General features: G+C 38.4%; 1 protein-coding gene across 3 annotated transcripts in view; it reads right to left on the reverse strand.

The window, feature by feature from the left end:
• Positions 1 to 27,985, reverse strand: part of LOC127658532 (endophilin-A3-like) — a 63,897-nt gene that overhangs the window by 11,885 nt on the left and 24,027 nt on the right. Inside the window, exons 2-11 of one of the 3 annotated variants that reach the window (XM_052147886.1) lie at positions 17,439 to 17,507; positions 16,973 to 17,045; positions 11,423 to 11,566; positions 10,286 to 10,419; positions 7,541 to 7,699; positions 5,582 to 5,685; positions 4,059 to 4,183; positions 3,756 to 3,788; positions 3,368 to 3,424; positions 2,734 to 2,799 (exon numbers count right to left, since the gene is read on the reverse strand). In XM_052147886.1, coding sequence (XP_052003846.1) covers positions 2,734 to 2,799; positions 3,368 to 3,424; positions 3,756 to 3,788; positions 4,059 to 4,183; positions 5,582 to 5,685; positions 7,541 to 7,699; positions 10,286 to 10,419; positions 11,423 to 11,566; positions 16,973 to 17,045; positions 17,439 to 17,507 — 964 coding nt within the window. Of the gene's footprint in view, positions 1 to 147; positions 2,800 to 3,367; positions 3,425 to 3,755; positions 3,789 to 4,058; positions 4,184 to 5,581; positions 5,686 to 7,540; positions 7,700 to 10,285; positions 10,420 to 11,422; positions 11,567 to 16,972; positions 17,046 to 17,438; positions 17,508 to 27,985 lie in introns of those variants that run through there. The other 2 variants (XM_052147868.1, XM_052147877.1) reach the window with 2 other exon arrangements.

Consider the following 27,985-nt stretch of genomic DNA (forward strand, 5'->3'; position numbering starts at 1 on the left):
GATTATTAAATTGTTAGTAAATAACTGATTATTAAATAAGTTTATTGAAGGCAGCTGCTATTCAATCATTTTAATGCATTTCTATGTATGTGATAAAAATAATAAAAAAAAATCTCAATCAACTATAACATTTAATCAAGATTTCCATATTTATTTATGCAATATACAGTGTGTAACAATATATTCATTTACAACATATATAAACCATGTTTTCTTTATTAATAATGTGAGAGAGCAAAACTAAAATGATTCACAGCCTTTTTCTTTCACTCAGTGATGTAGTGATGAACATAAAAATACGCTTTGTATACATTTTGTAAGAACACATACATTTGTTAGTGTTTGGAAGTGAGGAGTCAGCTATTCTACATCTAAAGTGTGAGAAATTTCATATTGTTTTTACAATTATCTCCAGAAATGCAATAAAAGTCTGCCAAGCAGGCTGGTTTTTGTGAAGTGTAACAGCTCTGCTGCTACTGAAGTCTGATGAAGGCAGAGAACTGGTGAAGTGTGGCTTCAACAAACAGATCACATAGTTCACCTATCAATAATTTCAATATACCTGCTGGGTGTAATTTTCCTGTTAATGTCCCAGTTCAATGTGTACAGATAACTTTAAGTTATTAATGTTCCTGAAGAGTGTAAATACTAGGGCGCTTTCAAAACATTACCCTATTTGTTTGAGTAGTCCAAATTCTTGCTAAACCAATGACGTAAATTTGTGGCAGGACTACCTGTTTGTTCGAACAATGGAAGGTAGGGGAAGTGTTTGGGAAACCTGCCTAAGTACGGAATACTTGTACTATTATGGTAGTATAATAATCTGAACATAGCACATTTGTGGTGTTTGTTAAGGCTAGCATCACTATTATTATTATTAATGCTCATGATCCTAAGTATTAAACTTTGGCGTGTAACTCGTCCCGCACCATGTGAAACAGACGTGAATGAAACCTCAAATTGTGCGACTTACTGAGGAGAGCACTGGGGCGATGAGTTTTGCACAGACAAGCACCACTTACATTTCCTCCAGAAAATGTAGAAAACAAGTCATTTTCACAATTCTGTTTGGCAGTGCAGAAATTACAGTGTAATTTGCGACAAAATAACTAATAACTGTTTACCTTTTTGAAACTCTGAGTGCTTCATTTGGCTAGAAAAATACATTGGGAAAAAAATAAAACAGTGCGACAAGCCAAAAAGGGAATGATTTGAAAAGATTGAAAAGATTTGTAATGGTCAATGGCAGTATCTGGCTGATATAGAAACAAAAACAGTCATTCAAAGTTCCATTTCATGCACAAGAAATATACTGCTCAGAGTAACAAAAATAATGTTTGACATTGCTGGAATACGTCTATATTTGGTGGACAAACACTTAAGTTCATGGAGAGGAGTCATATTTTGTCAGTTCAAGCATAGTTTGTCCAGCTATATACATTTGAATGCAGTCTTATGCAATCGATAAGCACTGGAAAATTCGACTGAGGAGAGAATATTTCGTTAACATCTGCAAAATGTATAATGTAATTCAGAGCACGACATAGGGTAAACAGTTACAAGGCGAGCAAAAGTTCTCGTTACATACAGTACGAAGTTGTGAATCATGTCAATATATAGCATAAAGTCCACTCCATAAAATAAGACTGATAAAATTCTGTATTTCTAGATATGGCAGAAAAAGGTACAGAAGAAAGTGCAATATTCTAAAACCAAAAACGCAACATAAAAAAAATGAAATGTGCACATCAAAGGGCGTGTATCATTCTAAAGCTTTAGTGCAATACAAATACTATTCAAATAAGCACTTGAAGGCGTGGGAGAGCGAAACCCATTAAAACACTCACAATACTTACTATGATCCCTAAGATCACAATAAGGCATGTAAACAGAGAGAGGGGGACATTCATAAGTGTAGCTCAAGATTTTTAAAGAAAAAGAGTCTTTAAAAAAACACACAAGTCCACTGCAGGCAGGAAAATCCCATAATGAGCGGGGAAAATAAAAATAGAAATACAGCGACAGCGAAAAGACATATACACCCCATTGGATGCATCACATTTTCAAATAAACAGGAGAATGCTGCACTGAAGCTAAAACAGGTCTTAACACATACATTTAAATAATTTTTAATCAGTATTTTTTATTTGTTTTACTTCAGGCAAAAGTGTGCAAGATTATAAGACTTGATTTAAGTTTATTTTTCTTAGCCAAGTAGCTAAAATATTTTTTTTTCTTGTTTTAAGAATAAACCGGTAGATAATAAAGTTAATTTATTTTTAAATGCAAGATATACATGTATTATATAAAAACATGTTTCAATAGCTTATTTGTTCTTTTGGATATTTTGATTGAAAAACAAGGCAAAAATACTGATTAAGAAGTTTTTTTGTGGGGGGGGGTTTCAGTGTAAAAATCAAAGATGTTGCACCATTAGGACTGGGAAACGTACTAGGAAATAAATACTGAAAAGTAAAACGTTTAAATTGTCTGTGGTAAAATGCAAGGCTTCCATTGGTGATAATGCAGCAGAGGATATCGGGTGAGTGAATGGTTGAGACCGTCTAGTTTGGCGTGACCAGTGATTGTTGGCTCATTGGGGCAGGGACACTAGGACCTCTACGTAGTTTATAGGGAAGAAGCCTGATTCACCATTAATCATGCCTTCATACCAGTTCTCATCAATCTGATTGGTAAGGATAATGATGTCACCTTCCTTGAAGCCCAGCTCACCTTCATTCACTGGCTCAAAGTCATAAAGTGACCGACAGCAGGGCTGGTCCATATGTGTCTCTATTTCTGCAATGAGGAAAATATAACAGGTTCAAATGTACAGGTGCACAGAAAGCATGGATTAAATTAGTATTTAACATAATAGTTTAAAAAAGCATCATAAAAGTTGTCCATACGACGCATCTGCTATATCATATGATAATTTTGTGCGAGTAACAGAAAGAAAATTATTATTCACTGATTATCTTCACATCCAGCCAGAATTACTGAAGGGAATGTGCCCCAGGGTTATTGAGAGGATGGTTATGTGGTAGTAATGGAAAATCCTGGAATAAATGAATTTGGGGGCTGATTAGTGGACTCTGGACTGGGCACTGACAGCATGAGTGGGCCCCCACAGAATCTACCCCAGCGAATCACCAACAAAACCTCAGAATCCACAGAATTCAAACACCCATCATTGTGCGAGTAAATAACGGCACAATTCTTTGTTTTTTTAATGTTTGGGAAAGGTATTCCCTTTAATACATTCTGTAGATTTTCACCCATAATCAGAGCAGAAAGTGCACAGATTAAGTGACTCTTGGCATGAGACCACTTGAGACGTGTGGATGATACTCATGTTTGCTATTACCATTGGGGCCTTCAGGCCATGTTGAAGTCATGGTTGTTTTGTGGGTGAACTGATCAGCTGAGATAAAAAACAAAAAAAACAAACATGAGAGCCAGACACATATGCACATGATCCAGCAAACACACACTCGCACACAGTTGATGAATGTTACAACCACAAGCAATCATGTGATAGATGTACAAGTTTTGCTCTGTACAATATTTGCTCATGGAGATATTATACAATGGGGTCCATTTTCACTGAGACAACTAGTAAAACTGCTAGATAATTATGCTAATAATTAGTAAATGCTAATAATTAATGTGTTAAACATTTTTTAATTAATCACATGCGTTAACGTGTTAATTTTGACAGCTCTAATATACATAATAGAACATTTAACACCTACTTTTTCCATTAACAGTGCTTTTGACTTGGATATCTGCAAAGATGTCATGGAATATGTGAGCAACAAACAATGATAACCACATCTGAACATGGTTCTAAATTAATAATAAATAAATTTAAAAAAGCATGAACGAAAACCATAGAAGCAACAATATATGTATGGATGTGGACATACAGTATGTATATGTATACTTTTGTTATTATGAAATAATTTCTCTTGCATATGTGTGACAAAAAGTGCAGATCATCGAGTCATATACTAATGAATTTCTGTGTGAAATTCCTCTAGTCTACAGTATGATACCTGTGCTCTTGACTGATGATGTGTAGGACAGCCCGTTGTGCTGGGTGTTCTCAACTGTCTCCAAACTTGACAAGATCGACTTTGGCTTGAACTCTTTCTTGGGTCGACTGCTTGCTGTAGCTATCCTGTGAGAGCAGATGTCGATAGACACCAATCAGCCACAACATTAAAACCACTTGCCTAATATCGTGTAGATCCCCCTCATGTTCCAAATCAGTTCTGAACAGTCGAGGCATGTACTCCACAAGACCTGTGACGTTCTCCTGTGGTATCTGGCACCAAGACATCAGCAGCAGATCCTTTAAGTCCAGTAAGTTGCGAGGTGGGGCCTCCATGGATCAGAATTTTTGGTCCTGCACATCCCATAAATGCTCAATAGAATTGAGATCTGGGGAATTTGGAGGCCAAGTCAACACCTTGAACTCTTTGTCATGTTCCTCATCCCATTCCTGAACAATTTTTGCAGTGTGGCAGGGCATATTATCCTGCTGAAAGAGGTCACTGCCATCTGGGAATACCGTTGCCATGAAGGAGTGTACGTGGTCTGCAACAATCTTTAGGTAGGTGGTACGTGTCAAAGTAACATCCACATGAATGCCAGGACCCAAGGATTCCCAGCAGAACATTGCCCAGAGCATCACACTGCCTCCACCGGCCTGCCTTCTTTCTATAATGCATCCTGTTGCCATCTCTTCCCCAGGTAAACAATGCACACGCACCATCCGGCCACATGATCTAAAAGAAAACCTGATTCATCAGACCAGGCCACCTTCTTCCATTGCTCCATGGTGCAGTTCTGATGCTCACGTACACACTTTCGGCAGTGGACAGGAATCAGCATGGGCACTCTGACAGATCTGTGGCTACGCAGCACCATACGCAGCAAGCTGTGATGCACTGTGTAGACTGACACCTTTCTATCATGGCCAGCATTAATTTTTCAGCAATTTGTGCTGCAGTAGCTCTTCTGTGGGATCGGACCAGAGGGGCTAGCCTTCGCTCCCCATGTGCATCAATGCACGATAGTGCATGACCCTGTTGCCAGTTCACCGGTTGATATTTCCTTGGACCACTTTTGGTAGGAACTAACCACTGCATACCGGGAACACCCCACAAGACCTGCCGTTTTGGAGATGCTCTGACCCAGTCGTCTAGCCATCACAATTTGGTCCTTGTCAAAGTCACTCAGATCCATACGAATGCCCATTTTCCTGCTTCCATCATATGAAATTCAAGAACTGACTGTTCACTTGCTGCCTAATATATACCACCTCTTGGCAGGTGCCATTGTGACAAGATAATAAATGTTATTCACTTCACCTGTCAGTGGTTTTAATGTTGTGGCTGATCAGTGTATGTCAATTAACCCAATTACATTTCAGCAAGAAATCCTCATTTCTGATGACACTTTGATGACACATAACAAAATGTGATTGCCTGTTAGAAATCACCCAAAATTTCTAAAGGACCCAAACTAGTGAACAAAAAAGACAAACAGAAATTGCAAGTGCGTATGCAGAAACCTGTTCTGTAGTTTGCTGTTTAGGTCCTCCAGGACCTCTAAAGACTGCCGATGGTAGTCCAGCGCAGCCTCAATCAGAGCTGATAACTGACTCACTTGCTCCACCTACAGGTGGGTGAAAGACATGACGTTGACCACAGGTTTAGACTCAAGACTGTGTTGTCACACAGCTGGGCTGTTAGAAAAAGCTGTAGACTATACAATATATATGGGGCAGTGTGTGAAATATGCAATATTCACTGTACCATACTATACACAAACAGTACAAACAGATTATATATAAATTTGTCCCATGAAGTATTAGGTCACTTAAAGCCAAACTTTAAAATGTAAATGCATCAGACAGCAAGGTAACACTTTACAATAAGGTTCCATTTGTTAACATTCGTTAACGACATTAGTTCACATGAACTAACAAAGAAAAATCATTTTACAGAGTTGTAACTTGTAAAGGATGGGCAAGGAAGAAGCGGGAACCGGCTGAGCAATCAACGTAAACTTTAATGACAAAACTTAATTTAAACAAACACACACACACACACACACACACAGCGGCCACGTGTCGCTCTCTCTCAAACTGGCGTTCCAGGCTCCTCTTTATCCCTCTCCCGCTGACTGGGCTGATTCAGCGCCGGGCATCCATCGTTACGGCCTGGCCCCGCCTTCCTCCTCGTCACACTCCATCACCACCCAATTCAGGCCGGGGAAACCTTAGGCATGACGTACTCCCCTCCCTTCCTGGAGGGGAGGTGTTGCCCTTCCGGCCATCCTACTGCCGGCAGGTCTTCCCCGCCTCTCTGGGGCACTGGGAGTGATGAGGGGAGGGAGAGGGGATAGGGAAAGAGCAAGGTGGAGAGACCGAGAGAGGGAAAAACTTGCCGGTCCTCTGTCCACTGGCCGTTGACAGCTGCTCCTTCCCTGGCGGACAGCAGCAAGTCCTCCAAACTCTGGTGGATAGAACAACTCCTCCCCTTCCTGGTGGATGGCAGTGGTTCCTCTGACTCCTGGTGGCCGGCAGCAACTCCTCCATCCCCTGGCGGACGGCAGTGGCGAGGACTCCACGACAGCACATCTCTCCTCCTTCCAGGGTTTCAGCAACAATGTAACGTGTAAAGAATGGGCAAGGAGGAGGTGGGAACCGGCTGAGCAATCAACGTAAACTTTAATGACAGGACTGAATTTAAACAAACATAAACACACACAGTGGCCACGTGCGTCTCTCTCTCAAACTGGAATCCCCGGCTCCTCTTTATCCCTCTCCCGCTGACTGGGCTGATTTAGCACTGGGTGTCCATCGTTATGGCCCAGCTACGCCCTCTTCCTCATCACAAGAGTTTATTAATCTTTGTAAATATACATTTCAACATAAAGTACACTAATAAACATTTAAAATCCAAAGTTGTATATGTTAACATATAGTTTATGCACTATGAACTAACATGAAATAATAATGAACAATTGTATTTTTATTAACTAACATTAAAAAAGTAAATTTTTCATTGTTAGTTCATGATATACCTAATGCATTAACTAAGGCTAACGAATGGAACCTTATTGTAAAGTGTTACCAACAACAAAATATTAAACTGAGTACCATTTATTTTTTCAAGAAGACTGCACAAGCACTTTTTAGACAAAACATTTTACAAAAATATTTTGTTTTATTTTAAATCAAAGCATTAGATATGCTGTTTAAATAAAGACAATAATTATTTGGACATTTTCTGGTTGTCAGATGTCAGTGAAACCTGCCCATGGTTACTGTGCTGAACTCCACAAATGGTTACTCTGTTAGGACATGTGTGAACTTGAGGGTGACTGACTTCATACATTCACTAAAGAAATCACCTTGATACCACTTGGTTAAAAGTAAAAAATAAAACCAATCAAACTAAAAGGGGAAAAAAGCATAACAGTTATTACTTTTTAATTGTTTTACTTGTTTTTAGTTTTCACTTACATCATTCTCCAAAAAGTTGAACATGCTCCTCTCAGCAAGTTCTTTGGATTCCTCAAACTTCTCCACCGCTTGTTGGACCTCTTCATCAGGGATCTTGCCCTGACGCTTCTTCTTATAGTCAAAGTCTAACCGTCGACCCTCCAGTTTCTTCAGATGTTGCTATTAGAGAAACACAGTATGCTTTAAAATTACTTTTCAAAAATTATATTCTAACATCAAACACTTCCACCTTTCAAAAGATAAGAGTTTATGTTTCTTGTGATGTTAAAAACCTCTCAAATGCCTAAAAATAATTGTATAAAAATATTGTAATTGTCTATGTATGAATTTCTTTTAAAAGAGTTGGACCGAATCCTGAAGGAAAAGCATCCAAGTGTGCAGCATACATGGGAAATTATTCAATATTGAATCAAAAGGATCCTAGGCAGACAACTGTAAGTAGTTGAGAGAATGTGCTGAAGGCAAAGGGTAGCTACTTTGAAAAAGCTAAAATATAAGACTTAAAAATGTTTACTCAGTACATTATTCCCATACTTCAATGTGTCTTGTTTCATAGTTTTAATGATTTCACTATTCATCTACTCAATAAACGACTAACCTTGCACGCCTGAGAAGCAATCGATAGGTGCGTAGGACACAAGCGAAACGTTGCTTAATAATTGTTGATACTTTTTTGCTAGCCGGGATAGTGTGCAGGATTTTTTCCATTTAGTTGACTATTCATCTACTAAAATGTAGAAAGTAGTAATGATAAAGAATACATAGTAAAGATACAAGTGTTTATCGGGAAGTGTTTTTAAATAGTGGTCGACCAATGTGGGTTTTTCAATCGCCAAAGAAGTTACCGGTACTTAGAGACTGAGATGGCTGATGTCCAATATAATGCTCAAAATTCACTATAAAAAGGCATTTCATTAGTTAATAAAATAAATAATACATAATAATTTAAAATACATATATTTATATATACATATATTTATACATTATATATATATATATATATATATATATATATATATATATATATATATATATACACATACACACTACAGGTCAAAAGTTTTGAAACACTTGAATGAAATGTTTCTCATGATCTTAAAAATCTTTTGATCTGAAGGCGTATGCTTAAATGTTTGAAATTAGTTTTGTAGACAAAATTATATTTGTGTCACCATATTAATTGACTTCATTAAAAAACTAAAATTTTATAAAAAAAATTGAACTTGATTACTTGGACCAAATAATAAAGAAAAGAAGCCAATAGGCAGGGCGGCTAATCGCAGGGTTGGCGCAGGGTTGGCGGTTCGATTCCTGGCCCACTCCACATGCCATAGTGTCCTTGGGCAAGAAACTGAACACCAAATTGCTCCTAATTGCTCTAGCGCCTTGTATGGCAGCTCTGCCATCATTGGTGTGTGAGTGAATGGGTGAATGAGTCACAGTGTAAAGCGCTTTGAAAACGGGTAAGGTTAATAAAGCACTATATAAGTGCAGACCATTTACCAATAAGTACCCAGCATTTAGATGTTTAAAAAACATCCCAGGGTGATACCCCAAGAAGTTGGTTGAGAAAATGTCAAGAGTACATGTCGCAAATACTAGGCAAAGGGTGACTACTATGAAGATGCTAAAATATAACACAATTTTTATTTATTTTGGATTTTGTTTAGTCACAACATAATTCCCATAGTTTCATTTATGTTATTCCATTGTTTTGATGACTTTACTATTATTCTACAATGTAAAAAATATTTTTAAATAAAATTAACTAGGGACTCATTTATAAAGAATGAGTAAGTGTTTCAAAAACTTTGACCAGTAGTGTGTGTGTGTGTGTGTGTGTGTGTGTGTATGATATATATATATATATATATATATATATATATATATATATATATATATATATATATATATATATATATATATATATATATATATATATATATATATATAATATATATATATATATATATAAATTTATTAACCATTGAAAAGGCTGTTGGTAGACTTTGGAACTGACAGAAGTTTAGTGATGAAAATTAACTAAATAATACATTTCTGTGTTGCAACCCTATATTGAAGTGTCTGCAAATCCATTGCTCACAAATCCATGAAGGGATCCAGCTCACTCAGCCTCTCGTGTGATGTAAGCCGATTGGTACGTTCAGATCAATTTGTTTACAAGAGAACCGTTCACAAGCTTCATTGGTTTTGCATTCATATGAACATGCCAGCGTGCTTACGTCACACGAGAGGCTGCGTGAACTGGATCCCCCCATGGGCTAGCATTGGATAGTTACAGGAAGTAAACAATTATAGTGAAAAGGACTTAAACATTGATCTGTTTCTCACCAAAAGCGATCGTATTGTTTCGGAAGACATTAATTTAAACACTGAAGTCATATGTGTTCCTTTTACTATGATTGTCTGTGCTTTTGAGAGCTTTAAAGTGCTGATCACCATTCACATGCGTTTTATAGACTTACAGAGCTGAGATATTCTTCTAAAAACCTTTGTTTGTGTTCAGCAGAAGAAAGAAAGTCATGTATATCTGGGATGGCATGACTGATGAGAGAATTTTCAGTTTTGGGTGAACTATCCCAGCTCATGTGAGTGGACATCATTTTAAACAGATTTTTTTGAAGTACTATCCATTTCTTTAGGGATACATTTTGTTAAATGTAAAAAGTAAAAATGTAAGTTTAAAATGAAATATTAATAAGCGAAAATGACACCGTGTTGTACCACAATCTCTTTGAGATCTTTGTCTTGTAGAGTCTGCAGTGGATCGATGAAGTTCTGTTTCACATTGATATCGAGGGCGTCTTTAATATCAGCCATCTGTTTCATGGCTTCACCAATGTTCACCAGTGCAGACCCTGAGAACAACATGTACACACAACAGCATTAGTTCATGTGTTATTCAGTTTTGAATATCACCAATGAAACACTCTGACTTCCATATGACTGTAAAAATAATGAAGTATTTCATTATGAATTAATAAGCGATACACCTGCAGGATTGTGCAGACATGATGGTAGGGGTGGTATGACTGAATCTTATATCACGGTATGAAGACATTATACTGTAAATAATGGTAATGGTATAGTTATTTTGTTAGACAGTCAATGAAACATTTTTTATATTGCATATTAAATACCCATGTGGTAATGCCTATTATTGGTCAATTCAGTGAATGAAATACTTTACAAATGAAAGGTACTTAATTTGATTTGATTATTTTCTCAATTTATTTTTAACTTGATGGACGCAAGTCAAAAGATTAAATAATTTTTCCATCAGCACAAAAACGGCTTCACTTTGTGTAACTCCTGACCTGAGTTAAATACAAAGTATTCAAAACCATAAAACTAACATTATGAAACAAATAATGTGTCCAACTCTAAATTCTGATTGGATGAGCCACATTGCAAACTTGTGACCATTCATACAACTGAATTCTCTATTAATATGACAAGTTGCAACATTGCCCTACAAACATAAACAACTTAATTCCGCTTCATGTTGAGCCTAATGAATGATAGAGAAAGACTACTTTTTACCGTGGCACAGTGTATATCGTCATACCACCCAGCCATAAATGATGTTACAGTACAGAAAAACAACATGATGAAATTGACCATAGAGACTTTAAAGAAACACCACAAGGTGTCAGAGTTGTGTTCAAATGTGAGGACTATCATAATACAAGAAATACATTTCACAATGCACAATGGGAAATTGAGGTTGTGTGACTCAAAAAGAGTGTGAGAAAGAGAGAGAGACTATGAGACAGTGGGAGCATTCCATTGCATTGCAGCAGGATTTCCGAAAGTATCTGTGCAAGTTTGCACTTGATTGTCGGTATGTGCAAACTCTACCAAAAGTGGACTCCTCCCCCAGTTCTCGTCCATATCGCAGCATGCAGTCTCCTAGAAGTCCTTCAGTTTGAGGATAACCCGTTGTCTTCACCTGCCCTCTGATTTTAGAAACGGTGTTGAGCATTCCCAATTTGGCTCTTGATGCTGTGTTAAGATGTACACGATATACATGTGACCAAGTCATAAATAATAACGCTGCAAAAATTTGTTCTTGACTGTGAAATCTCAGTAATTCAGTAGTAGAGTTGGGAATCATAAGGAGTGTAACAATTCTGGTTCCAATTATACTTGGCAATTCTGATTGTATTAGGGAATCTTTTAGTATTTTTAGGATATATTTTGAGGCATCTTTCACTACAAATATATATTTGAACAACTAATAGTCAGTAATGACAATAATTTAATTCACACAAGTCTTAAATGGATAGTTCTCCCAAAATTGAAAATTCTCTCATCATTTACTTACCCTCATGCCATCTCAGATATGTTATGACTTTTTTCATCTGCAGAACACAAACAAAGATTTTTAGAAGAATCTCTGAAGGTCCATATAATGCATGTGAATGGTGGCCAGAACTTTGAAGGTTAAAAAAGCATATAAAGGAAGAATACAAGTAATCTATTTGACTCTAGTGGTTAAATACAAACCTTAGAAAGAGATATGATAGGTGTGGGTGAGAAACAGATCAATATTTAAGTCCTTTTTTACTATAAATTCTCCTCCCTTCTCAATAGGTGGCAATATGCATGAAGAATGTGAATCGTCAAAAAACAAAAGAAGAATGTGGAAGAGAAATTGGAGATTTATGGTAATAAAGGGCTTAAATATTGATCTGTTTCTCACCCACACTATTATATCGCTTCTTATGATTTGTTTAAACCACTGGAATCTTATGGATTATTTTTATGCTGCATTTATGTGATTTTTGACCCTTCAAAGTTGTGGCCACCATTCAATTGCATTGTCTCAGCTCTGTAGCTCCATACATTCTTCTGAAAATCTTCGTTTGTGTTCATTAGAAGAAAGAAAGTCATAGACATTAGTGATGACATGAGGATGAGTAAATAATACAATAATTTTCATTTTTGGGTAAATAATCAATCTGTGTATCATTCGTTCATTCCATATTCAATTGAGAATCCAAACCAAAAACAACTTGTTATTTCATGAATCATTTACAAAACCAATATTAAGAAACAAATAACAACTTGTTTTTATTTTACGATTTTATGCTCAAGTTAAAAATTGTTAATTAGAAAAATGGCCAGAGGACACTATGCGTTTTAATAATTTGATTTTCCATCTAAAAAGAAACTAAAAGAGGTGAAAAATTAATTAGCATATGTGGGTGGCCCTTAAACGGCCCTTTCTTTTGATTGATTAGTCTGTTATTCCTCAATGCCATGAGACAGAATAACAGTTCACTATAACAGTAACAGTAAATTGTAAACAGTTAATATTACAGAAAATAACACTAAATCCACAAGACTACAGAAGCATAAACCTGTAGCATGTCCACTGTAAAGAAACAGGCTTACATGAATGCTTACATGAGAGCGAACGGTAACATTTACTGTTGTAACTGTTATGATTCTCTGCCATGAATGCAGCCTATAACTTCATCTGTATGCTTTGATGCTTTTTAGAGTATGTATTTCTTGAAAAGCATTTTATGTTGTTCATAGCACTGCAATATATAAAATGACAATAAACCCAAATGAAGCAGCTCAGTTAACAGGTATTTGGCTAAAATAACTGAGAATTATGGTAATGTTTGCATTTAGATAAAATGCAATATAGCCAGGGTAGGTTAATGAAATTGCAGAGAGCGATTCTTTCATTGCTCTACTGGTTTCTCTTGTTAGACAAAGCACGAAACAGCGATGCCCATTTAAAATGTTTATTTTAAGCAATAATTATCAGGACGTGGTACACAGTTTGTAAAATCGTGACAGTCCCGGTATTATCAGGACATCAGCCACCCTAACTGCAAATGCCATACCGAACTGCATCTGATTCTTCAGTGCAGTATGGACTAGCCAGCTGTGCCCAGAACTGATAAGCTGCGCTGCTGATGTTTCCCTGTGCAATTTATGCACAATTTATAGAACAGTTTTTGTGGCATGATGAATGATAACTATAAGACATTTGGCATACAGAGCGAGGGACTAATTTATACATCTAATGCTGGAGCAGGCTAGCACGAAGGCGAAGCACCTTCATCAGTGACTGAATTCAGTGAACATTTTACTGTTGTGTGTGTGTTATAGGCATTGTGATGAGAGAGACGGTGTAGTTTCAATAAACACGGCGCGTTTTGGAGTATAAATAATAAAGAATTTAATATTAGCTGAGACTAATTCATCTGAACAATATAACAGCTGTGAACTTAATTCTGTCTCATGGCAGTTGGGAAGACAGTGTAGGTTTGCCAGTCAAAAGAAAGGGGCGTTTCAAGGGCACCCACATGTGCAAATACATTTTTCATCTCTTTTAGTTTCTTTTTAGATGGAAATCAAATTATTAAAATGCACAGTGTCACAGTGGCCATTTTCCCCATGATTAATGAAAGTCGTTTTTCTGATTTTGGATTCTTAATTGAATATGGAATGAACAAGTATACATGGATTACTATCCCTTTAAGCACACATTAACTGATAACACATGAGTTCACAACTGATTCGTGAGTCTTTTTCACTGATTCATTAAGAATAACTGGTTCATAAGAGTCATTCTTTTGTGAATCAGACTTGTTTTGTGCAGCCCAATGCAACAGATAGATGTGATTGCCTATGTAATGTTTTATCTTGTGTATTATTTTGCCGTGCCCAGTCTTTCTCTAATCATATTTAATTTATAACGTTAACTCACCACTCGGCTGAAACATAATTTCTGTTGCTGTAGCACTGTACTATATATTCACATCAGTAGCAAATTAATAGTGCTGTAGGAGACACTGTCGAAGTGTTTTAGTACAGATTTCAGTCTGTATCGGTGGAAAACTGTTCATCATTTTGTTCCAGGGTTTGTTTGTTATTTTCATTCTGGTTCTTAACCAGAACTCATTCTCGATTCCCAACCCTACTTAGTAGGTAATGCTTAAGGGTGTTCTCAGACCTGTAGCTCATTTGATTTGTTCAGAAACAGGGGCTAAACTGTTAAAATGTTGCATTTTCTTCTTGGTTTGGTTCACTTTCAAAAGGCAACATTTCAAAACAGACCACAACTGTGTCAATAAAAGTCCCATGTGAGCAAACTGTCCCCTTATTGGTAAGAATGCATGCGCGCTGTTCTGGGATTTAGATCATCCATTAATATGGCAGTTAAAATTACATACAAATTAGGGCTGCACAATTAATCGAAATGAAATCGAAACCGCAATATGACCTTGTGCGATTTTTAAATTGCGATTTAATTAAATAAATAAATAGTCTGCTCCCTTCAAAGTTTATTTGCGCTGCTCTGTCCTGTCTATATTCAGTTAGAGCATTATTACAGTGTTTTCAGAGCGGTTCTGTGCTCCACAACTCCCTCTCATGCTTAGAGTAACAGATTTGCTCGGAGTTTGGTCCTGCGTGAAGCGTTCTTTTATTATTGTCTGCTGTAGCAGCATCTCAGTCTCCGCAAGGCACAGGTATCATAATAATAATGCAGAATACAAGATGGGGTATAATTCAAACATCTTTATTAAATGATTGTTGAGCAAACAGCGTTAACAGTAACACCTGCAGAGTCCAGAAACATCTCTTCCTCCAGTCTCCTGTATTATGTTTACCTCACTTATTACACTCCCCGCGGAAACAAGTGAAATATTAGCGGAACTAATATTACCAACATCCAACTAAATTAAAAGGAAGGAATGTACATATAATAAATCTATATTAAATATTTAGTTACTATAATATAATGCACTGCTAAATTAAATATAATAAAATAATGAATAAAAATAATTAAATGAAATGGTGACAAACTAACCAAAATTTTCACTTTAAATGTAATTACACCAATGGGTTATCAGTTCAACTTCAGTTTGACATTAAGCCTCATTCTTTAGGACTATCTTATATAGAGTAAAGAATAGTTTATATTATATAGTTTATAGTTTTTAAGGCCTAGAATAAAGAGTAACATTTATATTTTGTGTATACTGAATTATTACAATCCACCAACATTATTTTTGACAGAAAAATTAGGCAACAACTATGGTTTTACCAACAGGGAAATTCAGTTAATAGTGACATTGAGCAGAAAGCTTACATGTAACACAGAGATCAGTGTCGGATGTTAAAATCCTGATTGGAGCATCCCAAATATTCAAGTTGACTGTGTTTCAAAAACTAATGTTGATGATTAGTGGGCTGAGACCCTATCACAAAATGGACAAAAACAGGTACACGGTGTATGGAAACATTTGGATATGAAGAAGACTTTGTTTCACTGTTTATATATTTATTTGTTTGTAGTTGAACTGAAAAAAGGTCTCAGTTTGGTTCTTTTTAAGAGGGCTCAAGTGTGAAAACCCCAGCAGCCTTTTTGCAGTTGAACATGTGGAAATCACATGCATCATAATTGCAGTTCAAATCGCAATTGCAATATTTTTCGAAATAATCGCAATATGACTTTTTGTCCAAATCGTGCAGCCCTAATACAAATTACACATTTTGAGTGCTGTTTATGACAAGCTTATGAAAAGTGTTGCCGTGTGGAATAGAACGCGCATTCCAGTCAGAGGTTACACTGCAAATACACATTATCCAACACACGGATGATATAAGTTGTAAAATTTACGTTGCTGTTAATTTTATTTGTTATTAGTTGCTTTTGCATTACATTTACATTTATGCATTTGGCAGACGCTTTTATCCAAAGCGACTTACAGTGCACTTATTACAGGGACAATCCCCCCAGAGCAACCTGGAGTTAAGTGCCTTGCTCAAGGACACAATGGTGGTGGCCGTGGGGTTTGAACCTGTGACCTTCTGATTAACAGCCCTGTGCTTTAGCCACTACGCCACCACCACTCCTGCATTCAATGCATTACTTCTGCATTGAAAAATGCCTGTTCTCACGGTCATAAAGCTCTCTCTCTCTCTCTGTCAAAAAGTTGCCACTGTCTGAAAGAGAGAAACGATCGTACTAAAATGACCTCTAAATGACCAATGAAGTTGCAAAAAGGCTATATCCGTATCTTGATGATGAATTACAGTGACAAGCTGACCAAAAGATTTCTTCTCCAAAGATCCATCAGGTATGTTCGTGGTTTTATAGGGATATTGTGTGGTTCATTGGTCCATTGGATCAGATTGCACTCTCACCACAAGCAAACTGCTCCAAAGTTTGTAGATTGATTGTTTTGGAGCAGATCGCCATGTTCACATGTGCCTAAATGAATCTAACTATGGAAGAAAATGCACCAGGTTCTGAAACAAATGCTCCTAACGAGCCAGGTGTGAAAACGCCCTAAAACTAAGTTGTGAAATTTTCATGAATACTGCATTAATAATTTATATGTTCTGATTAATCTCAAACTTTGGTGGACATCTTTATACCTGGGTTTGGTTGGAGGTATTCCGTGGTTTTAGTAATAAGCTCAAAAACAGACTTGTTGGTGACTTCTATTTTCTGTAAAAGTGGCAAAACCAGATTAGATGTTAAGAGTAAATATAGTTCTCACATACTCCGATCAGCCACAGCATTAAAACCACCTGCCTAATATCATGTGGGTCCCCCACGTACTGCCAAAACAGCGCCAACTCGCATCTCAGAATAGCATTCAAACCTCAAAGACAGTTTCGTCTGACAACATTTACGGTAACTCAGATAACAGCTTTATACAATTGTTGTGTGAAGAATAACATCTCAGAATAGCATTGGCACTGTTTTGGTGGCACAAGTGGGACCTACACAATATTAGGTAGGTTGTCTTAATGTTGTGGCTGATCGGTATAAATCATATATCAAATCATGGATGTGAAGGTTTCAGCACGGGGCTCATTTGTGCCACTTGTCTCTTACCCGCTCCATTTCCATGAATTCGTCATCAAGCTTTGTCCCTTCGGCACCACTTATCTTCTCACTCAATAACTTTATGAAAGAGAGAGAGTGAGAGAAATTAGATTAGGGACAGGAAGCAGTGACATTAGGCATGCTGATATTGCATGATGTTTCCCTGTGCACACATTGGGGTTGGCGGCACTAATAACTATAATATCATAGCTTGAAAAGAGTCATCATGAGTCTTTTGTGTGTCCCTTTTACTGTTTAAACCAGCAGTAGTAATATTCCTCAATAAGATTTATACAATCTTATACAATCAACCATAGTTGTTTATATAAGTTCACCATTAGCCTCTAATGTGTTGTGACATGCTACTGCACAAAGCAATCCAAATCTCTATTTGGGTAGTGTACAGGGAACAATGGAAAGGAGGAGGTGAGAACCGGCTTGACAATATAAATAATAGTTTAATGAAGAAATAAACCAGATGGACAGATGCCCGTAAACACTCTCACTCTGTCGCACCACCGTCCGCAGTCGGTCTTTATCCCTCTCGGAGGCTTGATTAGCCTGATAAGGGACCGGGTGTGTAAAATCACGACCCGGCCCCACCCTGTCACAGGTAGTTGACGCAAATCATGTCATATACTTTGTTTTTATCGATATTAAGAGTTTAGGTTAAAATTCTTGTGAATATACAGTTGAAGTCAGAAGTTTACATACACTTTGGAAAGTCGTTTAGGATATCTAATTTGTGCATGACACAAGTAATTTTTCCAACAATTGTTTACAGTCACATTGTTTCATTTTTAATTTACTACAATTTCAGTGGGTCAGAAGTTTACATACATTAACTGTGCCTTTAAGCAGCTTGTAAAATTCCAGAAAATGATGTCAAGTCTTTAGACAATAGGCCAATTAGCTTCTGAGATGTACTGATTTGGAGGTGTAACTGTGGATGTATTTTAAGCCCTACATTCAAACTCAGTGCCTCTTTGCTTGACATCATGTAAAAATCAAAAGAAATCAGCTAAGACCTCAGAAAAAAAGCTGTGGACCTCCACAAATCTGGTTCATCCTTGGGAGCAATTTCCAAATGCCTGAAGGTACCACGTTCATCTGTACAAACAAAAGTATGCAAGTATAAACACCATGGGACCACACAGCCGCTCATTCTGCTCAGGAAGGAGACACATTCTGTCTACACGGAGGTCGTTCCCCAGTCGCTGCCAACTGTCCTCGAGCCTCCCACGACTCCGCCTTCCATGGCTTCGCCCTTTGAGCCTCCCACGGCTCCACCTTCAATGGCTTCGCCTCTCGAGCATCCAAAGGTTCCACCCCTCGAGCCTCCTAATGGCTCCACCCCTTGAGCCTTCAATGGATCTGCCTTACTTAGCCCCATCCATTGAGCCTCCCATGGCTCCCCTCTCCTGGCTTCGCCCCTCTAGCCTCCTTTGGCACCGCCTTCCATCACTCGAGCATTTAATGGCTCCGCCTTCCTTGGCCCCGCCCTTCAAGCCTCCCACAGCTCTGCCTCCCATTTCTCCGCCCCTCGAGCCTCCCATGGCTCCACCCTTCGTGCCTTCTGTGGCTCCACCTTTCCTGACTCCGCCTCTCAAGCCTTCCACAGCTCCGGCTTCCTTGACTTCACCCCTCGAGCCTCCCATGGCTCTGCCTTCTTTGGCTCTACCCCTCGAGGCACCCACGGCTCCGTCTCCCATAGCTTCGCCCCTCTAGCCTTCCACGGCTCTGCCTCCCATGGCTCCTCTTGTTGTACCTCCACATGCCTTCTTCGAAACTCTCTCGAATCTACCTGCCTACGTCAAGCCCCCCTCTGCTCCGCCTCCTGAATCATCCACCACTACACCATCAACTCCACCTCCTACGATACAGCCTGCTTCACGTTGGTCTCCACCTCCTCACTTTACAACCTGTACTCCAGTTGCTTCAGTTCTAGCTCTGCTTATGGCTCCTCCACCAATGTCTCCACCTCCTGTGCCTGGAACGCCTCCCGGGCCTCCTAATCCTGTCACTGCTCTGTGGCTGCCTCCCAGGCTTCTTTTGGATACAATTTGCACTGTATGCTATAGCGCTGTTCCTTCCAACAAGACAAATAAACAGTTTTTATTTGTCTCAATATTTTTGACAACTCTAGTATGGCTCCCCAATTCATATAGCAAGAATATCTAGCTTGGCCTAAATTATTGATAAAAGGAGCTTTTGCTGAAATGAATACAGTGTTGTTGTGCTATTCTATTGTGTAGGCAGTAGGCCGGCTGGCATTTCCTTCAAATTCAGCTAAATGTGCTGTAAAAAATAAGCATTTGGAACAGTTAATAATAAGACTACAGAATAAAAATGCAAATTTGGAGTATGCTATGAGACCAAGACTATGACTAATCACAACAAGAGCAAAGCATAACCTAGGAAATGCATTAAATAATAGAACATTTCTTATAATCTATTTAATTTTTTCTTATAATTTCTCTATGCTGTTACATATTTCATTTCAACAATGGAGCAACTGTAATTTAACACACAATTTCCCATCAGGGATCAATAAAGTATTTCTGATTCTGATTTTTAAAAATAAATAAATTAATTAATTAATGTTTTGTTTTTCTTGTTAATAAAAAGGTATTAAGACAGATATTTCCCTGACGCACTCAAGCCCCAGATACGTGGGCTGCTTTCTGATGTCCTGGCCACTGGACTTGAGCAGCAGAATGGTGAGGCGAGTCTGGCAGTGAGCGGCTCCGAGCCCCCAGAGAAAGTACCATGAGCTGGCTCCTTGCATACCATGTATGCAAAGTTGTTGGATGAAGATGGGGAACATGGTGGCGGTGACATCAGCAGCTCAACAACATCGCAGATGAACCTCTACCTATCGGAGCCAGTTATGCCATGGAGCGGATAGCCGCTTGTATTTTGGCAGGACAATAAATGCTGTTTTCTCGCACAAGCAGCAAGAGTCTACCTCTGTGCACCGTGCACAAGTGTAGATAGCGAGCGACTTTTTAGCACAGCAGGGAATATTGTAGATGAGAACAGGAACAAGCTGTCTGCCAAAAATGTGGAGATGCTTATATTTATAAAGAAAAACCTGCCATTGATGCTTAAGAAGTAACTTTGCAAGATCTGTATCTACTAAGCTCTATCCCCCCTCTCTCTTTCTCTACCCCACTCACCCTCTCTTTACTCCTCTCTAAAAGCCCACAAAACTGCCTGAGCTTTCCAGAACAAAAAGAGGCTACTCCAGAGTTTATCATTGACTCATGATGCAAAAGCCATCATGACAGTGCAGCTGTGGTTCTGTTAGTGTCAGCTGCATTTCTTGATATCCCGAAGTTTGCCCCTGGGTGCTTCGACAGCGCAGTTAATAGTTATTAGAGTTATTTTCTCTAAAAGAGTTAGTTTCCCTAAAAGAGCAAATACACAGCTGCCGTTGAACGTCCTCCTTCGGGTCTGCTCGCCCAGTCTGACCCTGACGCACAGAGGTCCGCTATGCTTTCCCGGGTAGCGCGAGGCTGGAATGGAAAATTGCATTTCACAAGAGATATATATATATATATTTCTTGATATCCCTATATATATATATTTCTTGATATCCCATATATATATATATATATATATATATATATATATATATATATATATAGGGATATCAAGAAATATATATATTTTCTGGCTGCAGTACCTGCTGCTATGCATCTCTCTCTCTCTCTCTCTCTCTCTCTCTCTCTCTCTCTCTATATATATATATATATATATAGAGAGAGAGAGAGAGAGAGATAGATGAATAGCAGCAGGTACTGCAGCCAGAAAAAGCTGAAGGTTTGGTAAAATGTCTTGAGTTCTGAAAGTTAAAGAATGTTTTCATGCACACAAAGCCTTTTTTTTCCAAAGGGCCAAAATAATTAGATTTTTTTATGATGTGACCACTATACATTTCTTATAAACATATTCTGCACAATGGTATGATGACCCCACACCCCATGAGCTTTCTTGTAATATTAAGCAGACAAAGGGCTAGTCTCACAGCAACAAGCAGTATTTCTCATTTCCCCTTCATGGACAAATGCTCAATTTACTGAGGAATGAGTGACATATTCCTCCACTTAAAAAAGGAAGGAAATTGCAAAGCAAGACCAGACATTGACAACACCCACTCTAGCGAGCTTCACTTTACCTTACAAATAAACAGTGTGTTGTGGAACAAACATCCAATTAAATCTAGATCAGAGACACATTCAAAGCTACAGGCACTCGACAAGTAAACCAAAATGAAAATAAGTTTCCATCTATGAGGGTGAAAAGCCACAGAAAGTTAATGAAAACAACCCCCAAACTTGCTTGGGGGGAGGAAAAAAAGAAAAAACATGACACCACAAAGTGCTCACTAATCAGTGTTGACAGACAGCAGCATGCCATCTTGAGAAAAGAGGCTAAGAATAGAAGAGTGATAATGTCTTTCAAAACTGCAACAGCTTAACTGGAATCTGTCTAATTAGCAACTTCAAAAACTCCCGAGATGCAGGGGGGTGACATCCCCCTGTAACAGTTGTTAATCAAACAGCAGGTTATGTAACAGTGGGAGGATGTGGAAGGTGTACAGGGGTGTAAAATTTACTGAGAAATGATACTTAAAGTGTGGGTACTGTGTCTAGGACACATTAGTCAAACGTTAAACTGAAGCCATCTTTCACATTTTTCCTGAAATTTTGATTTAATAGTTGATACATGAATGTAGTTATTCTAAAGCCTGATCATCAACCATGTTGTGTCATGTTCCTTCAAAGAAAGGGTTAAAGAAGTATGTAACTTTTTCTATTTAAATACTTTCTCCTATTCTAGCTTAAGATACAGACACAACTATTTTAAGCCAATTGTTGGTTCATTGTTTTAAGAAACTCTAAAAACTGTCTCTGTGGTGTCATAAAATTTCCTCTGTTTGTTTTGAGCTGCCCGCTTAGACCTGCCCCAACAATGTTACTCAACCAAAGGTGTGAGTTGGGGTGAGACAAGCTCTTCAACTGACCAATTTTGAAGGGAGTGGATTCAGAAAGCTGTTTTGAAAACAAGTTTATTTTGCAATTTCATTTGGTGTCACTAGTAGCGCAAAAACGACATACTTCAGCTTTTAATTTAAACACATTGCTTTGGGTCAAAGATTCAGTGTTGTGGTAACTGAAGAAATGTCTCTTTACAAGGATGAATACATGATGATACAATACAAGGATGAAGCCAATTAGCTAACCAGTTCTATGTGGAATACAATTACTTGATCTTTTGACATATAAGAGGTCATTGTACAATAAAAACATATTGTATGTTTCAGAACTGAAAACTTCCTCTTTAATAGAAAAAGAGCATTTAAAAGCTGCAAAAATGGCTTGTTTGAAATATATGGTTCTCTTACGAGAGGTTCTCTCGTATTGCGTAAGCTAGCTTACGCTACGGGAAAGATTCATCTTTTCGGAGATATTGAAGCCAAAAAAATTATCCTTAATTTTTGTATCCATTGTCAACGCAGTGCGGCAGCTGCAGACCTTGAGCGGGCTAGCTAGCGAGCTCATAGGTTGCTCTGCGGCAACTGCTGCAGCCTACAGACGAGCTTGGGCTAACTTCGCATCCAATGAGAGGCGTCCGCGCTCACTGCATCAAAGCCCGCCAAAATGGGCGTGACTAGAGTGCATATAAGCGTAGTTCGTGAGGCTGGAACCCTGATTTTCATCTCTTCAGCTGAAGCTCTTCGCGATCTCTGAACTGGAAGCCGCGTCGCCGTTCGAGGGGCATCAAGCAAGCGTGGACAGCGCTCGAAGAAGCCGGCCGTCTTCGCCGCCGTCCTGCGAGTTACGCCATCCGGCGACGTATCCTTTTTAAAACAAGCTAGTTCTTACGAACTTCACAAAAGAGTACGAGCGTCTTTTTAAAGATGCCTCGCTCCACTTGCGCCTCATGCCACGCCCCTCTCAGCACCGGAGACCGCCACGTCATCTGGCGCTCTCTGCCTGGGACTGGGGCATGCAGAGCTCGCCCTGCTGAAGGCGGATGCGATCTCTGCGAGGAGCTTCGATGTCGACCCTGCGGGCTCGACTCAGCGCTCAGGACCGAAGCCGCGCGCCTTCCATTCAGCAGCGCAGAAAAAGCGCCGCTCTCAAAGGCTGCCGGAACCAGTGGTAGAAGCGATTGCCTCGCCGGAGCCCCTCCCTCGAGCATCGCCTTCACCCTCCCGCCCACCCGGGACACGCAGTTGCCGCCGATCGGCTGCTCTGCTGCCATCTCGGACGAAGAAGCGGAGGATAAGGGCTGTTCCATCATGGCTTCGGACAGCGAGGAGTGGTCAGGCTCACACGCATCCTCCTCGGCCCAGGAATCCAGCAGGACCCGCGCCGGAGTCGAAGGGGAACTAACGCTTCATTTAAACTGTTCATTTTCTTTGGATTGCGTTTCAAATATGACTGTATTGGAAGGGCTACACAATGTTGGTCAATCACAACAGTGGGCGTTTAAACTGAAGCCAAGGGCCAGACAGCTTAAAAATAGAGTGTTTCAGGCAGAGGGCCAGAGACGGGGGAATTATTATATGTGATAAAATGATGACTGTTTGGTGCAACAACAAAAAAACTATACTGAAATTACATGTGGACCTCAGGAAGATAATAAAATTATATATATATATATATATATATATATATATATATATATATAAAAACAGTACGTCATGACCCCTTTTAATAAAAGTAAAGTAAAATTATGGGAATGCAAATGTACTTATAGTTCAATAAGACAGACAATATAAATACACACACACACACACACATATATATATATATATTAAGAGGAAAACTGTATGTCAGGATGACCACTGTGAATTGAGCTTGAATAACAGAATAATATTTAAGGTGACATATACTGTTCTTGTATTTACTTTTTATCCCTAAGGGTCCTTGCAAATTGTTACAAGGACATTTATAATTTCATGCAGATATGATATATTGTTCTCTCAATAATTTGAAACCCATGTGGAGTTGGATGCCGGTCAAAATGAGTCCAGAGAGTGACTGCTGTGTGCATCTTTCATTTCCTTTTTTTGATCTGTAACAAGTAGCACCTAATAAACATCCAAAAAAATTAAAACTTCTAGAGCAAATAGTTTTCCTAAAAATGTATATGTTGACAGAGGAAATAAGTTGTGAAATTATAAATAATATCAAGCTATAGAAAGTCAGATTTGTTTTATCAAACTGTTTATTATGTTACCAGGAGTGTTGGTTATTCATCTTTGAAAGATGTTACAGATGTCTTAGCTGATTTTCTGTAAAGCTGCTTTGGAACTATGTGTTTTGGGAAAAGCGCAACTAAAATATTATTATTTGAATTGATATGACATTTATACTATGTTTTTTTTTACTTTGGCAACAAAATCTAAATGTTCTCTCTTTGCACTGTCAAACAAACAAGTGAATGCCAGCATTTGAAGCATCTGAAGCATTTGACCAATTATACATTTTAAATTCTGAATCTAAGTACTGGTTACCATTGTCCCATGTCTCAAACAGGTTTCAATGTAAAAACAAATTATGTTTCTACCAGATATAGTTTTGTTGGTGTTTCTCACAAAGACAAACTCTGCTGTGATCGGTGCCATGTTGTTTAGTCACATGACTACGTACATCGAAAGTTTAACCCGTTACTGATAGCCCAAAGTTTCCTGATCTGAGAACAGTTGGTTTAAATGAAATAAAATCATGCATTCCGTATAGATAAGCCATTATACATCATCCACGCATGTGTACACGAGGTCGCACAAGCTTAATGAAAAAGTACATTTCTTTAGCTTGAGTGCTTAGTGTTAAACTTGAATCTGATATTGTGTACCATAGTTTATATTTATACACTTGGTTGACAGCAAGGAGCTGTGGATGGGTTTGTCTATTTGACATATTCGGTGGGGTGATGGGCCCTTCAATTCGTTTTTTAGATTTGTTGAATTAGTGCTTTCATCACCATTGTTCTCTTGCAGATTTTTGCTATATTGGGCTGGTCAGGATGATAAAAAAAACAAAACAGAGAAATTATTTCTAGCAACAGAGCCACCAGAGAATCAATATATAAATGGTATACAAACATTTGCCTCTGTCTATTAAGCTGGGATTGCAAACTGAGATTGTTGGTCTACTGATGTATTTCTGTTTTATTTTGTGGTCAAAATATCAAAGCCTGATAATTAGATTTCTCTGTTTTAATACCGAAAATCATCACAAGCATAAACTGTTCCTGTCTAATAAACCACAATAGATTTGACCTGACCTAAACAGTTTATCGCTGACGTAGGTTGGCAGTCTCACAATAGTGAGAAGAAACCAAACAGATAACATTCCTGATGTTTTTTCAGGCACAACTACTGCTGTGTTGTTTATGTAAGCCCATTAACGACATCTAAAGTGTGAAGGGTGAAAAGAAACATCAAAGATCACAAAATACAAATGCAAAATGTGTACAACACATTTAAAGCTGGCCTTTTGGTCCAAAAAAAAAAAAAAAGAATATAGTGTTAAATGGCAACATCAGACACATATAAATGCTTTTGAAATGTTTAGTTTGAGAATTAAAAAAATCAAAGTTTTTTTTTTTTTTATATATATATTTTTTTTTTTAAACTTTTAAATTGTGCTAACATTCTAGAACATACCTTAAAATATTCCCAAAGACAACTCCATCTGTTATGAAAGGTAACGTTTTAAATGATCCATGACAATAATTACATAAAAATGTTTAAAATGAAACAACCATTATATAGAAATTATATAGAAACCAGTGAAAGTGAAATACTCTCTCAATTAAAAGAAAAGCTGGTGTCTCCCTGCAATATGGATTTACTCAAGAGTAAGTCACTGTGGATTCCTCAAATTCCACTCCCTAGCAACCAACTAGATCAGGGTAAATTTAGCCATATCACAAAAAAGAACTTAGCCTGATATGGCAGCATTGCTTTTGACTTCTGCTAAATGAGACTGTTTGAGAATCCTTGAGAAAGTAGGAATCTGCGCTATCCATAAATGGATTGCGTAAAAAAAGCATCAACGTGTATTTAACATCAGCACTCATGACTTTAAAACTGCCCCTGTTTACATCTTTATTGCAGATACTTCCTGGTCCTTGTGCACAATTCAACAGCAGTCATGTGATCCATTCAACCCAAAACCATCTGTCATGGTGAGGGGAAGACAGGACCAAAAGCATAGGGAAAGTTCGATTGGAATATATTTACAACACAACACAATTTTCTTTTCAAAATTCAAGCAAGCCCAGGCGACGAAATACTCTCCCGAGATGCGGGCAGAGATCGAGGAATCATCATCCCCATGCACTGGGCACCGAACTGGCGAGGGCAGAGGCAAACGAGAACAGAAGGTACTCCACTCCTGAAACTAAACCGTGGCCTGCTCCAACTGCACGAGACAGCACAGTTACCACACACAGTAACAGTTACAAACACAATGGCAAACAGTAAAAGTCACAATAATCCGACATCGGACATGACACAAGCATAGGGAGAACCAAACACAGGGCAGGTGTCACTCGCAGCTGAAGGTTGCAATGATCAGCGTTCCCATGGAAACAATCAGAAATACTGATTCAGCATGGCACATCCACCTGAAGCACATAAGGGCAAAATGTAAACACGCTTTAATAAAACAGACAAGGGACGATGATGCCACAGTCCTCCACAGGCACAGACACAACCTGGTAAGGTGCAATGACCATGACATCACCAAAGGGTACAAGGCAGCAAATCAAACACAGCGATAACCCACCACCAGACATGTGCGCCCACACAATATACAAATGCGAAACACAAGACAGACAGGGAATGATGATGTCATGGTCCTCGTCAGACAAAACACAACCTGACCAGTTGACAGAACCATGATATCACCGGAGAGTGCACGGCGGTCCAAACAACCGGACCCATGCTCTCACACAAAGTGGGAACTCAAAACACAAAGGCAGGCCGATACATCCACTGTCCCGTCAGGTAGAACCTAAACCTGACAAGGTGACCGGACTGTGACACAATCAAGATGGTGGCCACGTTGTTGTGCCTGCTATTCACATTAATAATGTGTTGTTGTTAAAGATAAATGTTACTTTGTACAACCTTCACATTTCATTCCTTTAAAGGTGACGGGAAGTTTACTCTGAATTGCTGTCTGGCGATGTAACACAAGGACAATTGTGTTACATGGAACGGTGATTTTTCATATGTGCAGTAAGGGGATGAAAGCATTTCCAAGCTTTTCAGTGTGGATTAGACACTTTTGGAAAATGATTGAAAACGGCAGTGTGGATGGACAGCATTTTCAAAAACACAGTTTTTAAATGTATATGGATTAATGTGGACGTAGCCTGAAATTACGTTCCTTTATGGCTGACATCTTAAATACGTCTTACTTTTTCAAACTCTCTTCTCCAACCACTTAACTACAGTATGTAACACCCATGTTTCAAAATCCAATCAATTCACAATGAATAAGGCCAACCTTACTTTTTTCTTGTTT

Source organism: Xyrauchen texanus, chromosome 2, assembly GCF_025860055.1.
Source record: "Xyrauchen texanus isolate HMW12.3.18 chromosome 2, RBS_HiC_50CHRs, whole genome shotgun sequence".
In the NCBI taxonomy this organism is placed as follows: Eukaryota; Metazoa; Chordata; class Actinopteri; order Cypriniformes; family Catostomidae; genus Xyrauchen; species Xyrauchen texanus.